Here is a 19,560-nt window from a genome sequence, read left to right as displayed (position 1 = left end):
GAATAAGCACATACAAATTAACATGAATTTTAAAAAATTAAGTAAAATAATCATGTCAAAATAAATAAGCCTTAAGCCGTGGCTTGAAGGCAGTAGCAGAGTTTGAACTCTATATGTTCATCGAGGACGATATGCCCAGCTACCTTCCTAAAATTATTTTACTACTTGACTATACATGCAGGGCGGCCCGATGGGGCGAGTGGTTAGCACGTCGGCCTCAGCTCTGGGGTCCTGGGTTCAAATCCAGGTCATCTCCATCTGTGTGGACTTTGCATGTTCTCCCTGGCCATGTATGGTAGGTTGATTGGACACTCTAAATTGCCCCTAGGTATGGGTATGGGTGTGAGTGTACATGGTTGTCCGTCTCCTTGTGCCCTGCAATCGGCTGGCCACCGAGTCAGGGTGTCAACCTCGCCTCTGGCCCAGAGAAAGCTGGGATTGGCCCCAGCACCCCCCGCAACCCTAATGAGGATAAAGCGGTTTAGAAAATGAGAGAGAGGGATTCGATCGCCCAGACGCGTGTCACCGGGGCCCCGCTCTGGAGCGAGGCCCGAAGAAGGGGCACGATGGCGAGCGCCTGGTGGCCAGGCCTACACCCATGGGGCCCAACTGGGCACCGCCCGATGAGACGACGTACGTTCCCCCTTACATGGGCCACCTATGAGAGGGACCAAAGAGGTCGGGTGCGTCAAAAGCTGGGCAGCAGCCAAAGGAGGGATCCTTGGTGGTCCGATCCCCGGGTGTAGAAACTGGTTCTTGGGACGGGGAATGTCACCTCTCTGTTTGGGAAAGAGCTTGAGTTATTGCGTGAGGTTGAGAAATTTAACCTAAAGTAATGATTGACATTTTAGGCATGACCCGACCCGAACCCGAAGTAATGATTGACATTTTAGGATCAGGCTCAGGCTCGGGCTTAAGATCTCACCTCAAGACTATTTTAACCACCATTCTTTAGGGAAAACGTTTTTTCCAAAACAAAACTTGTGTCCTGCCTGTAAAAAAATGAATCGATCTATTGTTATGAAAGCAGTAAACGACAAGCCAATTTTTTTCCACTGATACTGCCTTTGCTAACTTTATCTGTTTTGAACCTTGCATTGCAGGGTCTGAATCTGGAGCCGGTAAATGAGAAATGGTGTTCCCATGTTCCAAGACAGACTGTGCCATTGATTCCACGTTTTGACTTATGGTGGTGGTGTGGTGCAAATAAATTATATGACTCCTGTCAAAAAGCAACAGGACTGTGTGCTTTGGTTTCACTCCTCTTACCAGTACAGTGGTACCTCTACATACGAGCTTAATTCGTTCCGGGACTGAGCTCGTATGTTGATCTTCTCATAACTCAAACGAACGTTTCCCATTGAAATGAACTAAAAACAAATTAATTTGTTCCAACCCTCTGAAAAAACACCAAAAACAGGATATTGGATTGGAAAAAATGTTTTGTTTCTTCTAATTCACCATCTATTAACAAAGTAACACATAACTAGTGGTTTAATAGTAATAAAATGTGTTTAATAGAACTAAAATTAGACGATTTTGCAGAGGGGAGAGAGAGTCGCACAGAGAGGGCGGGGCGGGGGTTCGGGGGGACTTTCCACGACAACGCACTCATAACCGAACAAACAAATTTAAATTAACTTGGATTAATATATACAGACAGACTCAAACATACGTTTAATGTAACTTTACACAAAACTGAATTCTATTTATTTTTTTTACCGTCGTTCTCCGGGTTAGCTGTTTGCCACGCCTCCACCCTCATGTTCGCTATCGATGGTCTGTTTGCTGTTGTATTCCCTTCAAAATATTCCGAAAATGATGCACACAAATGTCCTCACAATAGGATAAGGCAAGACCACTTGCCAACGAGAAGTAGTCTTGAATGAGCGATCGCAGGAGCTAACAGGCTAAGGAAGGAATAACACTGAAAAAATGCAACAGTTCAGCCTACCCACGTATTGATTGTGGGTAATGAAGTTTTATTCTGAGAAAGGGTGCCATTGGCTATCGGTGTTGTGTGCACAAGTATACTTCATTACCCAGAAAGCCCTCTTTTTGCCCGCGCATGCGCGTTGTGCGTCTTCTGGTCCATGTGTAGGAGAAACTCTTGTGAAGAAACCGATCAGTGCTCGTAGATATCTGTTATACACGAAAGAGATGCGGCAAAAAACACAGTGCGCTACAATGATAAACAGCCTCTCATGTCATGGCCACCTTGGCTTTCTCGCATCTCAAAATTTTTCTCATATCTAGAGTTAATTATTTGCTCAAAATTTTCCTCGTATCTCCAGCATCTCGTAGGTAGAGCTGCTCGTATGTAAAGGTACCACTGTATCTGTTTTTCCATGCACAGTCGAGGAGATACAATTGGCGGCTCAGAATTTCGGTGCGGAGGCTGGCCTTTCCCAACGGCGTTGAATGTCACGGAGGGATGGCGACATTGATTCATTCCCTGAAGCGTACCAAATGAGTATAAGTTGGCTAACCAAATTGCAGCAGGTTGGGAATCTATTTTTCTTTGGGTTACTCCAAATAAAAATATGGATATGATAAACAACATCCTTTGCAATGTCCAAAAACTTGGAGCAATAAAGGAACAGCTGTCAGCCACCAGTCTCATGGCTTTCCAGGACTGCATAGCGGTTGATATGCTTCTGGCAGAGCAAGTGTGCAATATTTGGAGATCAATGTTGCACCTTTATACCCAACAACACGTCAACTGATGGGTCCCTAACCAGAGCCATTGAAGGCCTGCAGATCCTAAACCGGAATATGAGGAGGCATTCTGGAGTGAAATTGTCCGCCAGGGCAGACAGGTGGGATGGGTGATTTGTGCGTGCATTTGGGAATGTCTAATGGCGAACCTAACAGTATTCTAATATCAGTATCATAAGCTAATTTATCAACATATTTAATCATTTAGTTATATTTGTTGTCATTCAATTTAATTCTCAATTTATTTATAAATATTTTTATTATTATTGCTCGTTTTGCAGAATACTCTGTAATTGTCCAATGTTCTACACAATTTCAAAGGAATCTGATAGCATTCAGTGGGCGGCCCGGCGGCTGAGTTGTTAGCATGTCGGCCTCACAGTGGGGGACCTGGGTTCAAATTCAGGTCGTTCCACCTCTGAGGAGTTTGCATGTTGTCCCTGGGCCTGTGTGGGTTTTCTCCAGGTACTCTGGTTCCCTACCACATTCCAAAGACATGCATGGTAGGCTGATTGGACACTTTAAATTGCTCATAGGTATGAGTGTGAGCGTGGATGGTTATTTGTCTCATTGTGCCCTGCGATTGGCTGGCCACCAATTCAGGGTGTCCCCCGCCTCTGGCCCGAAGTTAGCTGGGATAGGCTCCAGCACACCCCGCGACCCTAGTGAGAATAAAGCGTTTCAGAAAATGAGATGAGAATGGCTCCCACAAAAGATCGCGTCATGTATGTCTGTTGGAAAGGACGCAATGTACATGCCGCGCATGTCCTGCCACATACGGATGTGACGTTGCTGTGCCGCGGCACACATTGAAATCAGATACATTATAGTAGCCATCTTAAAGAGTAGCGTGTGACATAGCCATCTTGCGTCAGACAACGGCTCTGGGGCTCCATTGTAACCGGGCGAATAATGAGTGATTTTCACCACTAATAACTCAGAGTTTTTGACAGATTTCCAACGGTCTGTTTTTGACAAACAACTTTAGGCTATGAATAAGACTGGATGTTGAAATTATCAAAAATATTTTTTTTATAAATATACGTTTAAATGTGTAGTAACTTTGATGTCACTCTGACCTTTATGTAAAATCCAACTAGTTACAAATAGTTTTTAAAAAAATATATACATAGCAATTTCAACATGCATGCGTTGATTAGTCCCCCCGTGGCCCAGACTCAAAATGGCCGACAACAGACGACTAGTCCGATTTGCTCGTTGATCTTGAAAAACATCTAGCACTGTATATATCTATATATCTATTTATAGATATATGATACCTATGTCGGCATATGTCTGTGCTGCAAAACGGGCTAGCCTTTACTAACAAAACTTCCGTGGAGGTTCACAGGCAACCGGGCTCTAGACATTATGGACAGCCAGGGACGGAAAGTGGTGGTGTGTGACAACGGTACCGGAGTAAGTTTGTATTTCCGTACCCTCGTTTAGTCTTTTGGATGCCATTTTAAGTGATTTGCGAGAATCAGGAAGTGAATCCGCTGTGCTAACTGGGCGTGTGGCTAACTACCCTGGCTAATTTTCATTCATCCAGACTTGATACGGAAAGGGCATTTTGAGACTTTTCGGTTATCACATCCTACAACCAATACACTAATGCTGTTCAAACAACACAATTTTCACAGTTGAAGTGAGATCTTTAGAAACGAGAGCTTGTAATTGTAATTACAATTCGAACGATTGCAGGTAGCCACTTAGCTTCTAGACTTCCAGCTGTCCGTTTTTGCCGTTTTCCGATTGGCAAAGGCGCCCTTTCATGTGCTTACACTCAGCTAAATTCTATAGCGCGTTTTTATTATTTTAAAACACCAAAATATGGTCAATAGTGGCAATCTTATTTTTTTAAGTTATCGTTTTTTATGAGGCCGTGCCAGGTCATTTAAGGTTTAATCGTTTTTTTTTCCTTTCACTAGCGTGCGAGTTCTCGATTCAATGTTCATGTCATCATTACTATACAATTTATTTAGGTAATCCATTTCTATGGAGGTAGCGATCGTACGTGTCCAGAAACCCACCAGGAAGTGGTTGACTGAATAAATTGTCACACATTCCACACAGTCAGCAATACTTCCTGCATTTGATATTTTTATTTACATCAATATTACTGCATATACTACATATTGTTTTGACAATAAGAGGGTCCAGCGTTAGTCTGTTATCATGCTGACATGTGGAATGCATTTTTATGCGGTGTTCAGGAATGTCATATAGTTGACTTTCGCAGTAGAGACTTCCTCTCTTGCTTCTTTGTCAGCGTTGTAACAGGATGTTACAGAAATGTACCTTACATGAAGTCCCTTATAATAGTTTCATCGGCACAACATGAATTTTAGAATGTTTGGGTCACAAATTTTCCATTTACTTATCTTTTTTTGTGCAAGCTTCAGTGTGGTTGGAAATGCAAACAAAATACATTATTATTATTGTTAAAATATCTGCATTTTTCTTTCATGTCAAACTCGGTAAAGGTACAGAACTGAATGATTTTTCTAATTTCTTTATGCTATCTTTCTGGTAACAAATCGTACTATACAAATAAATTAGATTACCTATCCTCATTTCCTTTCAAACACACATCTACACTTAAATGTCTCTACAAATAAAATGAAATGGAAAAATGTTTTACAGTTTGTCAAGTGTGGCTATGCTGGCTCCAACTTCCCAGAGCATATCTTTCCCGCCCTGGTGGGCAGGCCCATCATCCGCTCCACAGCCAAAGTGGGAAATATTGAGATCAAGGTACCAATCAGCACTACTTAAAAAAACGATGACTATTTTGTCTACTTGTTCAGTGATTGCGGCCTGGGAGCCGAATGGTTAGCGCGTCAGTGTCGCAGTTCTGGGGTTGTGGGTTTGATCCCAGGCTGTGTGGAGTTTGCATGTTCTCTCCGGGTACTCCGGTTTCCTCCTACAACCCAAAAACATGCAAAATAGGCTGGTTGAACACTCTAAATTCCCCCTAGGTATAAGTGTGAGCATGAATGCTTGTCTGTCTCCTTGTGCCCTGCGATTGACTGGATACCGATTCAGCGTTTCCCACGCCTGGGCCCCGTAGTTGGCTAGGATAGTTTCCAGCACCTCCTGCGAACCTTGTAAGGATAAATGGTTTAGAATATGAATTAATGTTCAGTTATCAATGGGTCGATCTTGGAGCCTTTTGTCCATTTGTGATGTTTAATGTTGTCAAATATGTTGCTGCCATGTTTTTGTTAATATACACTATTAATCCTTTGATGCCTATTTTTATAACCATATATGCCTGTTGTCGCTAATTTGCGTCACATATGAAATTGTAATTTATTCATTTTTTCTTTATTATTTCATGTATTTATTTATTTAATTAATTAGCAATTATATGAATGTAAAAACCCAAGTAAAGCTTCACTAAATCCTATCGTGATCACGTGAGGAAATCATTCTGTAACCTGAATTTTTATTGGTCAGTGAATAGTTTTATCCCCCAAAACAAAGATTACTTTTAGTTTTATATCTCTATATTCTGGTAAATTTGAATTTTATTTTTTCTTACAGTTCTCTTGCTGTTTGCAAACTTTTTTATTTTATTCTTTTTACACACAAACTTGTTCTCCCTCCATGTTTTCCCACCGTTGAAGTAGAATTCCAAGATGGTAAGTTCGTGATGGTGTGTGCCCCTTTGCATTATCTTGCCTGATTGCCACAAATTCAGCAATTTCTTGGCTGATTTCTTTTCAACTTGCACATCAAAGCTGCCATTTGACCATGTGGATGAAATGCTCAAAGACTGTCTGAAATTGTATTTTAAATAAATGATGCTGAAATCTAATCTATTCTGTAATATTGTGAATGTGCAATTTGAACAATAACACTGATTAATCTTAAAAAGTAGACTAAAGTGGTGTGCTTGTTTAAAATTACCAAATGTTTGACAACAAACTGTTTCAAATTATTAAAATGTGTGTATTAATTACAACTTGGCTTCACTTAACAAATATAACAGTTAAATCATGTACCTCGGTGATTCTTTTGTGTTACCACTAAAAGGTATTGTACAACATTTTAACAAACCCCGACTAAAATAGCTTTGAAGTTTGATATACTGAATCATTTTGACATTGTGGAACAGAACGCACTGTTTGGATCCTTGGTGTTTTGTCAGTTCAGGGGAAAATAAGTGACGTGTCACACCGGCAGAGAGAATTGGAATTCCAGTGTGAACATTGGAAAAGAATAATCGGAACGTTGTAACAAAGAGATTTGAAAGGCCATACAAAGAGGATGTTCCTAAAGTTAAATTTGTCATTCAGCTCATTTTAAGACACACAGCAAGTTGTGAAAAAAGTACTGATATATTGAACAAATAGAAATGAAAAAGTTTACACTTTTAAATTACAGTTGTAATGAAATGCTACTTTAAAATTGTAGCATACCACTAATCCATCCAACAAAGTGATACAAAGTGCTTAATAATGGAAGTAGTTCTTAATTGGTCTTCTATTCTCAGCCGTGTTGGCCCACTAAAAATCTTCAAACACAAAATGTCACACTCAGAATGAGCTGTAACTTTTTGTACTCTGCTAGCATGCATGCCATAGTCTTTCTATTTTGTTGCTGCCATGTCACCGTTCCTTCATACTGTCAAAATGTATTCGCTAGAAGAGAACGTGAAAGCTAGGCATTAGCGGTGTGTGTTCTCTCATATCTGGAGATGCGATTCGGATCCTGATTCACAGGTCACGATTCAATTTGATTCAATCCCGATTAATCCCAATAATTGTCTTAAAGTGAAGTATTGGAAGTATTTTTGTATCTCATTCAAAAAAAATGGACATAAAAGTACATTTACATACAATTTATTTCTGAAACCTCATTCAGCACTAAAGTCAATGAGTGCATACTGTAAAACTTTGAGGTTTTTTTTTAAAGCCCCAACCTTTTAAATGTGAAAAAGACAAACAATAACCAAGTTAGAGCTGTGTAACATAAATTAGGTGCAACAATTCTGTGTGTAGAACAATGTTTTTGTTTTGGGCATTTAAACTGATGGCATGACCATCAATTAAGTTTGTCACAATCAGAATTGCTGGACACCTCATTAATTGTTTTGGATAGAAGAACTATGAAATGGTAAAAGAAAGAGATATTTCAGTGTGTTTTCTACATAGTGGAGTCATTTTAATTTTTGTTATGATCCACTTTTTGCTTTACCTTTTAACTCTACCAGAAAGTTTCAAACCATTCTAGGTTTTTCCTGAAATTGTACTTGAGGTTCAACATCCATACATATTTGTGAAATAACCTAAGATTTCATTTTAGTTGCCGCAGCAAATTTCTAAACATGATGCTAAGCCCCTCCATGCATTCTCCACGTGTATTTTTTTTATTTACTTGTGCTCGCAGTTCAAATTGATTGGATATCTGTCGCCATCAATGATGGGTGGGTTGTGGCACTCACCAAAGCCAAATTAGCAAAGGCTCAGCGCATAGAATGTATGTCATCGGCTTTGATGTCTCCTGAAGGAATGGTTTGACTTGTGCTGCACAGTTGATAAAAAAAAAGATTAGTTGTGCATGCAGAGGACTGGTGCATGCTGGGTAATTTAGTTCTTGCGCAGAGTTTTTGGGCAATACTCACAGCTTGCGTGATTGCTCCAAAATTAATTTAAGATATTAAATCTAGGACTTCCACCGTGCTGCTTTTTCAGGATCTGATGGTAGGGGACGAGGCCAGTGAATTGCGCTCAATGCTCGAAGTCAACTATCCCATGGAAAACGGCATTGTGCGAAACTGGGACGACATGAAGCACCTGTGGGACTACACCTTCGGGCCCGAAAAGCTCAACATCGACTCACGCAACTGCAAGATCCTGCTTACCGAGCCCCCCATGAATCCCACCAAGAACCGTGAGAAGATCATAGAGGTAGATACATCGGTGTTAAACTTCTGTTTTTGGAAGTTGATAGTTTTACATGTTTTGTCTTTCGCTCTCCACAGGTAATGTTTGAGACGTATCAGTTTTCAGGCGTCTACATAGCTATTCAAGCCGTGCTGACACTCTACGCTCAAGGTAAGGATCTAGATCTCAGGGTTAAATAACATTTAAAAAGCACTGCGTAAGGTACATTTGAGAAGAAACTCAAAATGTTGCCACTTTCTATACCAATTCTCACCAGGGTTTGTGACTGCTTAAAGCAGGGCTTGGCAAACCGGTCCTGAAGGGCCGCTGTAGGTGCAGGTTTTTTTTTCTTCCAACTGATCCAATACAAACAGTTTAACCAATGAGGGATGTGCTGAAGCAAGAAACACCTGACTGCCATACACTGCACTTGTTGGACACCAGATTGGTGAAAAGGTGTCCTCTTTATGGGTTGGAATGAAAACGTGCACCCACTGCGACCCTTGGTGGAATAGTTTGCCTACCCCTGCCTCATTGGCTGTCAGTGACAATTCATTTAAACTGAAAGAACTGGCTGTGCTTGCTCATCTCTCGGTACTATATGTCCAATCCAATTGACTGTGTCATGTTTTGGTTGGTTGGGTGTGTTTACTTGTGTCCTGTCCACGTGATTGTGTGAATTTCACCTGCGTTTTTTTTTATTTTAATTAGAGACTTGAGTTGTTTTTTTTTTTAAATTAGACAATTGAAAAGTGGTTAAGTATTAGGCCTGCACCAAATCGAAACAATTTTAATGGGCAACTGTTTTTGTACAGGGCTTCTGACCGGCGTCGTGGTAGACTCCGGCGATGGCGTGACACACATCTGTCCCGTGTATGAAGGATTTAGCTTGCCCCACCTGACCAGACGTCTGGATATCGCCGGGCGGGACATAACCCGCTACCTCATCAAGGTGTCATTCTTTTTATCATGTTCTACCGCATTAGCCTTCTCATTTTAAACCCCCAGATTTAGAACCTCTCAATGTTTCTGTGGTTCCTCTCACACTGATTGTCATCCTGAAAGTTACTGCTGCTGCGAGGCTACGCGTTCAACCACTCAGCGGACTTTGAGACTGTGCGCATGATGAAGGAGAAACTATGCTATGTTGGATACAACATTGAGCAAGAGCAGAAGCTGGCGCTGGAGACCACTGTGCTGGTAGAGTCCTATACGGTAAGAAGTGTGGTGTCATGTTCCAGACTGGTTGGTTTGTAAACAATGTTCCCTCTAATTTTTCGTTGGTCTGAGCAGAAAGTCAACCTCCCTGAGCGCACTGAGTACCAGTGTGAGCGACATCATCGGTACTCGGATGATTCGCCTAAAGACGTTTCGCCGACGGACGTTTGACAGACGGGCAGGTCGCCGAATGGACGTTCCGCCGAACGTTCATTCGGCCGAACGGAGGTTTCGCCGAAACGGGATTCGCGCGCTCGCCCCGCCCCCGGATCGTGTGTGTACAAGTTTTTCAACCTCGGCCCGCGGGCCATATACGGCCCGTTAGGATTTTTAATCCGGCCCGCCGCCGGTGTTGTCCAAATTATAGTAAAAATCAATGTTAGTCTACCATCAATGGCAGCCCGGGAATAAACACTCTTGGGCGGGCAGATGTAGCAGAACCGAGCCGTAAAATGACAGCAATCGGGTCAAATCCATCCTAAAACAGCATTTAATGATTAAATACAAATACTGGAGCTCTTTGGACATTAGAACCGAGCCCAGGGAAGTGAATTCCTCGGTAAAATGTCGCGATGATGTCGCGATGGAGGCAAAAAAATGTCCATATACGTCCATTCGCCAAACGGCTTAAAATGCTCTCAAATTCGGTCAAATCCAGCTGAAAACAGCGTTTAATGATTAAATACAAATACTAGTATTTGTATTTAATCATTAAACGCTGTTTGAACGAACGTTCATTCGGAGACCTGTCCGTCTGTCAAACGTCCGTCGGCAAAACGTCTTTAGGCGAATCATCCGGTCACGACATCATCATTGCTCGCTATGGGCACACCAGTATCACACCTGCCACAAGCAGGTGCATGTCAATGTTCCCTCGAATTTTTCATGTAAAACATGCTGTAAAACACGAAAAACATAAGTGGACAGAGCTACTGCCACTGGCTGCTGCTTAAACGGCGCCATCATGAAGAAAGGGGTAAAAAAAAAAAAAAAAAAAAAAAAAAAAAAAAAAAAAATCAGTTTTTTTTTTTTTTACTGCGCGCCATAGGATTGCTGCTGCGCAGAGGAGACGAGAGTAGTGCGCAATTGCGCACGCGCGCAGCTTAGAGGGAACAGTGTTTGTAAATTCAGCTTTGGCCCTCCAATGCATGCGATATGCATTTATGATAAAAAAAAATTCATCACGAGCACAAGTCAAGGGTTGACACTGTTATCTAGCCCACCCCTACCACAATATAAGTCAGTCGGTTCTCCAATGTAGCAAGGACCAATACCAAAATACATTTAATATGCACACTGCGGTGACATTATTTATACATACATTCATCATCCATACAGGCATCATCGCAAGAGTTTCAGCGATTGCTGGAGCCTATCCTAGCTGATTTGGTATTAAAAGCAGACTAAGCCCTTGACAAGTGTTTGCCAACCACTGTGCCGTGGCTCACGGGTGTGCAATGAACGATGCCCAGATGTACTGCGGAAATATTACAAAGTCATAAATTGTAATATTACGAGATTAAAATCGAAAAATTACAAGAATAAATTCGAAATAAGACAAACATTACATACTCCGGTTTCCTCCCACATTCCAAAAACACGCATGGTAGGCTGATTGGACACTCTAAATTGCCCCTAGGTATGGGTGTGAGTGAGCATGGTTGTCCGTCTCTTGTGCCCTGCGATCGGCTGGCCACCGATTCAGGGTGTCCCCCACCTCTAGCCCGAAGTCAGCTGGGATAGGCTCCAGCACCCCCCGCGGCCCTAATGAGTATAAAGTGGTTCAGAAATTAGACAAACGTTACATCATAGATTGTACTATTACAAGATTCAAATTGTAATATTATGAGATTAAAGTCATTTTGTTGCTTATTTTATTTAATGTGAACCGGAAGTTGTTTGGTTTCACTGGCTTCAACTTTTGTCGATGTTAAGTCTGTATGACAACAAAACTGCTCTTTGCGTAATGCTAGGAGATTGAAGTAGTATGGAGAGACAAAAAGTCGTAATATTACAAGATTTAAGTCCTTTTTTGTTTTTACGTTACGTTGGTTTCAAGGACATCAACATTTGGCGACCATAAGGCTGAGCACAACATATGCTTTTCACGTACTAGGAGATTTAAGTGATATTGGGAGGCAAAAGTCATAAAATTATGACATTAAAAACATTACATTACTTATTTTTACATCACTTGAATAGGAAGTTGTTCGGAATCCGCAGACATCAACTTTTGGCGACTGGGCCGGTCTGAAAAATTGGATTTTGGAATAATGTTGGGGGTATATTTGATTCCTGTTGATAAAACTTTGATGAGAACTCGTAGATATCTTTACGCGATGGAGATGGGGGGAGAAAGACGGTAAGATGCTGTTCTCACATAGAGCCTCTTGCATACTCGGCCAACTGGACGCCCGCATCAGGAACCATCTCCTATGATCATATTTCAAATTTGTCTAATATCTCAAATTTCTCAAATGTTGGGACACTCAAATGTCAAGGTATTACTATATCTCTTAATTAAATAATTAGTCTTATTTCATTGATGAGTACAGAAATTGAATAATATTTACTATAAAGAGGCATGATGTGGATTTTACAGTTTTCAGGGAACATAGTCCTAAAGATGCATTGATTATCAAAACAGTTGTTGATTTGATTTCATCAATTAGTCAGTTTCTCAATGTTAATGTTTGACTGCATGTGTGGTTCAATGTCAGTGTCATTTTGTGTTTGGTTTAAGTGCATTCTAAAGTGTGATTAAAAGGATGCTTTCTCTTGCCGTGTTCATGGCTTTATAAAGTGTCCATCAATCTCATTTGATGTCTATAAACATCAAGTTTTGTTGTGAAATTAATTCCTCATAAATCAAGATTCTTTAGTAGTCAAATGAGACTAGATAGTTCTTTTTTTTTACACTTGTATGGAATTTAAAACCAGGAATACTTGAGCTGTTCATGTTCGGCATCTTTTTGCTGTTTAAGGCCCCCCTGTTTTTTTCACGTCTATTCTCCCTCCCACGTGTCTGCAGTTGCCAGATGGCCGCGTGATCAAGGTGGGCGGCGAGCGTTTCGAGGCGCCAGAGGCTCTATTCCAGCCGCACCTCATCAATGTGGAGGGCGTGGGCGTGGCTGAGCTGCTCTTTAACACCATCCAGGCAGCTGACATTGACACCAGGTGAGCGACTTGAACAGCGTGTGCACATCTTGAACACGGGTTTAAAAATGTTCCTGCTCAGGCCTGAGTTCTACAAACACATCGTGCTGTCGGGGGGATCCACCATGTACCCCGGGCTACCTTCGCGACTGGAGAGGGAACTCAAGCAGCTCTATCTGGAGCGCGTTCTCAAGGGGGATGTTGACAAGCTCTCGGTAAGATTCTCCTTCTTTGGTCAAATATATACAGACGCTCCTCAACTTACGAACGCAATTGGTTCCGAGCGATTGTTCATAAGTTGAATTTGTTTGTAAGTTGATTCAGTGCTATATTTTGTATTGTAATTTATGTTTAAGGCCGATATAAGTATATTGAAGGTTTATATAAGTGCATTTGTATGTTTAAGGCTTGTATAAGTAACACGCATTGGTTTGTACTGAAAAAAAACATTTAATAAAATGGAGAGAATATGTACAGTACTGTAGAGAGAGAGAGAGATTTATGTATTAGAAACTGGCCAAAAGAAGCGACCTAATGACAATTGCACAGTTTTCTTCTTTTTTTCATCATAAATGATGCAGTAGCACTGTATGGCATCATTCAATTGATTTGCAAACTTTGTGCAACGTTCAATATTTGGGTCCTGCTGCTCGATCTTTGTTTATAAATGGTACTGACGGTCGAACGATTAAATGCCCGTGAAACGCTCACACTCTCACGCGCATCAAGCTTCGTTATTATTGCCACTCGTTTCAAATGAAATGGCTTGCCTCTTCCTTGCAACTCCCTCAATAGAAGCCTTTAGCTTTTTATCAACCATATTCAATATTGGATGCATGAGATATTTAATGATACAAATGAAAAAGGTTCTTTGCACACTGGAGATACATTCACGCACTTCCGCATTGCAACGAAGAAGGTAGATGCTGGGTGAGCTGAGCTCTCACAGCGCCAGGCGTCGGTATTAGCGGCAGAAAGAAGTACTACTCCGAAAAAGGCGAAATACAAAATTGGACTTGCGAACATTTTTGGACTTAAACGCAATTTGCAGACATGTTCGTATGTACCGTTGTTCGTAAGTTGAATGTTCGTAAGTAGGGGAGCGTCTGTATACATATATACACATGTGTATATATATGTATATGTATATATATGTGTGTATATATATATATGTATATGTGTATATATATGTATATATATATGTATATGTATGTGTATATGTATATATATGTATATGTATGTGTGTATATATATATATCAGTGGCGGGCCGTCAGGGCCTTCAAGGCCTTCTCTGCTGGCCTAAGAAATATCTGAATCATATTATATTTTGTCCATCAATACGTACTTATTATTCCAAATGGAATCTCTCTCTGTAGCTGTTTGCCATGCCTCCACCCTCATGTTCGCTATCGATGGGCTGTTTGCTGTTGTATTCCCTTCAAAATATTCCAAAAATGATGCACACAAATGTCCTCACAATAGGATAAGGCAAGACCACTTGCCAACGAGAAGTAGTCTTGAATGAGCGATCGCAGGAGCTAACAGGCTAAGGAAGGAATAACACTGAATAAAATGCAACAGCTCAGCCTACCCATGTATTGATTGTGGGTAATGAAGTTTTATTCTGAGAAAGGGTGCCATTGGCTATCGGTGTTGTGTGCACGAGTATACTTCATTACGCAGAAAGCCCTCTTTTTGCCCGCGCATGCGTTTTCTGGTCCATGTGTAGGAGAAACTCGTGTGAAGAAACCCTCCAGTGCTCGTAGATATCTGTTATACACGAAAGAGATGCGGCAAAAAAGACAATGATAAACAACCTCTCATGTCATCTAGAGCTAATTATTTGCTCGAAATTTTCCTCCTCGTAGGTAGAGCTGCTCGCATGTAGAGGTACCACTGTATACCGTATTTTTACACCTATAAAATGCACCGTGTGATGGGGTGCAGTCTCATTTGCGGGTATATTTTCTGTTTTTTTGTCAATACATTGGACGCCTCGTCCGATAAGGCGCTAGCATGACACTAGGCTAGCGTATGTTATGCTAGCCGCTAGCTTATGTTAGACTTGGCACTAGCGTGTTTTTCGTCACGTAACTCGTGCGACACTGCCTGCCCGAACTACAATGTTGGCCATCCGTTAGCAATCCGTTAGCAAAACTGTTTAATTGTGTTCGATCCATGGCTTCAGTCCATTTCCAAGCTTTCACACCCGCATTGTGTTGTCATTCACGCCAGGCATTTCCTCTGTATAGCTCTGATATGCTGTTTCTTTAAGTATTGAGTGTTTTTGAGGGTTAAAAGCACTGCAAGCACACAGAATGGAGACTCATAGTTGCGGATCAATATTGATCCATATATAAGACGTATAGTGAGCTTTTGAAAAATTGAAGCCTTTTAAGTGCGCCTTATAATGTAGAAAATACGGTAGTTACATTTTTAAAGATCTACATATTTAGATATTAATACATTTATACTTGTGTACTTGTATTTCTGTATAGGCGCAAAAACATTTACAGAAATACCTTGACATACGAGCAATTTGAGATACGAGTAAAATTTTGAGCAAATATTTATCTTGATATGAGACTAATTTTGATATACGAGCATACAGCGGACGCGAGCGGCTGCTCATAAGAACATCATGGGCACTGTCTCTCCCCGCAACTCCCTCGTGTAAATGTCTCTGCGAGCACTGGGCGGAGCGTTGGATTTTTTTCAGTTTTTTCCCCCGTTAGTCAGTGCATATGCATGCAGTCAGGGTAGTATATAAGTACATTTGCCTGTAAAATTTGAAACCCTAAATATGATTTGATAATTAATGCCAGACTTCCACACTTTTCAAAATGTCTTTCACGTTTGCAAATATAGTGCACTGGTCTGCCACCAGGTGTTGCTATTAGTGCAATACTTTATTTGCTGACGGTGAACATTTTAGCCAAAGAAACAAAATAAATGGGTTCCAGAGCAGCATCAATTAATCACCTGGCGCACAAAGCTACTGTTTTCACACTTTGGCTTTCACAAAAAAAATTGCATTTAACACAATTTTTTCAGAGCATCAATATGCTGCCTCATGCATAAATCATGTGCATTCATTTATATAAAAAATAATGCTATGTGAATGTTGTATTATGATTTATGGCAACTTTGTAAGATTGTATTAATTGAAGTCCCCAAACTAAAAGCAGATGTTATATTTATATATTATCTTATATATTTTATGTTTGAAGCCTGAAATGTGGCAAAACCTTGAATAGTTCAAGGGTCCCAATACTTTCGTAAGGTACTCTAATTGTTGTTTTATTGTAAGCTATATTCTCTATTCATTTGAATTCACTGTGACATAAATATCTTCCTACTTTTCAAACAGAAATTCAAGATTCGCATCGAGGACCCCCCCAGGCGAAAGCACATGGTATTCCTGGGTGGGGCAGTACTGGCTGACATCATGAAGGACAAGGACAACTTCTGGCTCACCCGTGATGAGTACCAAGAGAAGGGTGTTCGTGTTCTTCAAAAGCTGGGTGTTACTGTCAGATAAAGACACAGACACAAATATATCTATTTATCTTTTTTCTCTTTCCCGCAGTCAATCTCTACTTTTTCGCCTTCACCTTTTCTGGCATACAGTTCCATATTTTTTGCACAATTCCCGTAGAGATAAAAAAACAAAAACAAAAAAAGGGTCTACATTACCACGAGTTAGCGGGGAAATTGGGGACGTGTTGAAGGGAAGCCTACCAGCTTTTTGATATCACAATCAGGGTCTACTCAATGTTTTTTGGTTTGTGTGTCCCGTGACTAATTGCATTTATATAAGTGAAACTGTTTATTTTTCCCCCCAGGAAGAAGGATGACTTATTTTCTTTTAACTTTTGTTTCTTGCCTTTAGTTGCTGTGAGCTACTACCAATGTAAATGAAGCGTGGTTAATTGTAGTCACAGAAATTTTCTCTTTCTGTTTAATGAAGAGTGCAGCTCCTTCCAAAGCAGGGTACCCCAAAAACTCTTTAGCTGCCATTAACGTCGATAGATGTCCAACCCATTGAATTTAATAATTCGCTGCCAGTCCTCACAGTTTAACTATATTTGACATGTATTGTTATTAATTGCAGCAAATGATATGTGACTGTAGTATTTGACGAGTTCACGCACAATTATTACTAACTGCAAAACATCGGATGTTTTTGCAAGTACCCTGTACAAAGTTGTAGTTATGAGATTAGACAATTTCAATAGGGAAGGAGCAAAACAGAGAATTGGACAAACCTAATATTTTTTATGTAATCTATTGCTCAAATATGCTAATGCAATACCAAACTTGTGATTATTGCAGTTAATATTTTTTGAGGTAATTTTTTGTTACGAATAAACAAAGTCTCACAACAAGTCCTGTTAATTACAAGTCATTTGAAATCTCATGTTTGACGATCGTTGTCAGGGGGTTCCAAATTTCACATTTATTGCCTGTAGGAAAATTTCTTAATTGAAGGAAACCCTGTGTTCGAGTGCGCAAATGCAACAATAAAGTAGATACTGATGCTTGCTGTGGCTTAATTATGTGATGGTACTTTCCAGTGTTTTTCATCTGCCTTAGTGTTGATCAAAAAGGCCTGATGTTGTACATATATCTACACAAAATGCAGGAAATCAAAAAAGGTTTAAATGAAGTGGGTTTTTTTGGATTTTTTTTTAGTTTGAGATGTCCCCCCCTTCCGCCCCCTCCCTCTTCCCCACTGGATCTCCCCTCGTTTGATCAATACCGAAGGCACTTCACCGTAATTTGATTTTCTTGTGTTAATGAATATTTTTGAAATGTTTTTTTCCTTTTCCTCTTTTCCTGTGGATGTCTTATCCAGTGCCAAGTGCAGTTCACTTTTTATTCACATCTCTGCTTTCTTGAATTTTTTGTTGCCACCATTTTGTTTTGACCTTGTTCATAAGCATAACTGCATAACGCTCATTTAAATAAAGAAAAGTGATTTATAATTATGTCTGGCTTTGTTTTGTAGCAATCATGGTTGGTATAAATCTATTTATATCTATCTAGCCTGCAGTAAACTATGAAAATATTGAAAATTGTCTACACAAAAAGCTTAAATACATTTATCTTCTATTGTACTTAATTTCAACACTAGATGGAGCTAGTCATTTAAAATGTGCCACCATTAGCAATGTCGAAATCAATCTAGACAACTAGATTTTTAGTATTTTATCATATGTAACTGCCATGGGTGATAGGCAATTCATGGTGCAAAAGTAAAAAAAAAATCATAATCCAGTGTAATAAAGTGAGTTGAGACTTTTTGCTTTTGCTGTATATTCTCTTTTTCTGCTAAATTTCTTTGGGCTGCATAAATATACGTATCAATGTCCTTATACAACAGTATTATTGTGTTGCCTGTGGCCCTTAACTTATTCACTATCATGACATTTTTAGACCTCAACTCTATTTTAACTGAGAAGGCTGGCATTGAGTGAGTAATTTTCACTGCCATTGACAGTGATAGACATCCAACCCAATTGGACTGGAGGGTCTAATTCATATCAAATGATAACTTTCTACCCTCCCATTCCCAATGGTTTGGATGTCTATTGCTCCAAAATACAGCGAGTTAACACTTAAAAATGAATACATTTTTAAGAACCCTCTCTCTTTTTTTTGTTTACCTGATTTCAATCCTTTGTTAAACAAATCTAAGTGGAAGGATGGATCTCTTGCTAGACATCTGATATAAATGGTAGGAGACACAAGTGGAAGAGTGGCGCCAGTAAAGGAAAAGGGTGTCTTTTCCTTGCCTGAAATAAAATAAAATGAAAAGAAAGGCTCTTCCGACCTTGGTTCCATTCTAACGCGTCACTCTTGCCACCACTTCCCGGCAACAGTGACCCCTAACCTCATTTTTGCAGCAACTTCTCGTTTGTCATTTTCATTCTTTGATTACACTTCATTTTTTTGTTTTTTTTCTTTAGCTGGGGGTCTTTCGAAAAATGGCATGAAAGGGAAATGCTCTGTGTTGAACTGCAACCGAACCAAAAAGGAGAAGCAATACTTAATTTTGTTTAAGGAACTGCAATTTCAAAGACAAATTGTTAATAAAGCCCATGATATATTCAATAAACCCCAAGAACAACTAATTTAACCACCCGTAGGGCACACAGAGAGACAAACAAACATCCGCACTCACAATCATACCCACATCAGTGGGAATAGAATAGAATGCTACTTGCATCTTTCTTACTTCTCGATATACCATATTTATTCAAGTATAACACGTACCCGTGTATAACGCGCAGTCATAATTTCTGACTAAAAATTGGTATACATTTTTTTTCACTTTTTCTCAACTCACACCAAGGATTGCACCGGTATTGGTAACTGGCAAATCCAGAACACATGTTGCCATGATAAAACATTTATTCACAACATATGGAACATACGGAAACCTGGTAAAACAAACTACCAATATGAACAAAATTCTCAAATGGAATTTATAATTTTAAATCCTTAAAGCCTAATTCATCATCATAATCAATGTTCCCTCTAAGCTGCGCGTGTGCGCAATTGCGCACT

The 19,560-nt window shown here is 40.1% G+C and overlaps 1 protein-coding gene across 1 annotated transcript; it reads left to right on the top strand.

The window, feature by feature from the left end:
• The first annotated feature begins 3,946 nt into the window (after nucleotides 1–3,946).
• On the top strand, nucleotides 3,947–17,975 carry actr2b (actin related protein 2b). The gene is made up of 9 exons (XM_077612487.1): nucleotides 3,947–4,137; nucleotides 5,365–5,475; nucleotides 8,421–8,636; nucleotides 8,711–8,783; nucleotides 9,428–9,564; nucleotides 9,678–9,827; nucleotides 12,862–13,007; nucleotides 13,069–13,201; nucleotides 16,358–17,975. The coding sequence occupies exons 1-9, from the start codon at nucleotides 4,090–4,092 to the stop codon at nucleotides 16,526–16,528; spliced, it is 1,185 nt and encodes a 394-aa protein (XP_077468613.1). The 5' UTR covers nucleotides 3,947–4,089; the 3' UTR covers nucleotides 16,529–17,975.
• The last annotated feature ends 1,585 nt before the right edge of the window (nucleotides 17,976–19,560 follow it).

Source organism: Stigmatopora argus, chromosome 11 (assembly GCF_051989625.1).
Source record: "Stigmatopora argus isolate UIUO_Sarg chromosome 11, RoL_Sarg_1.0, whole genome shotgun sequence".
Taxonomy (NCBI): Eukaryota; Metazoa; Chordata; class Actinopteri; order Syngnathiformes; family Syngnathidae; genus Stigmatopora; species Stigmatopora argus.
The sequence above is the reverse complement of the archived record's forward strand: the minus strand, read 5'-3'. Positions and strand labels throughout refer to the sequence as shown.

What these genes read in the sequence shown, in the direction of transcription:
- actr2b (XM_077612487.1), top strand. Translation starts at nt 4,090, where the DNA reads ATGGACAGCCAGGGACGGAAAGTGGTGGTGTGTGACAACGGTACCGGA. An exon ending in TAACCCGCTACCTCATCAAG is followed by an intron (nt 9,565 to 9,677) that starts GTGTCATTCTTT and finishes TCATCCTGAAAG; the next exon opens with TTACTGCTGCTGCGAGGCTA. An exon ending in GCAGCTGACATTGACACCAG is followed by an intron (nt 13,008 to 13,068) that starts GTGAGCGACTTG and finishes GTTCCTGCTCAG; the next exon opens with GCCTGAGTTCTACAAACACA.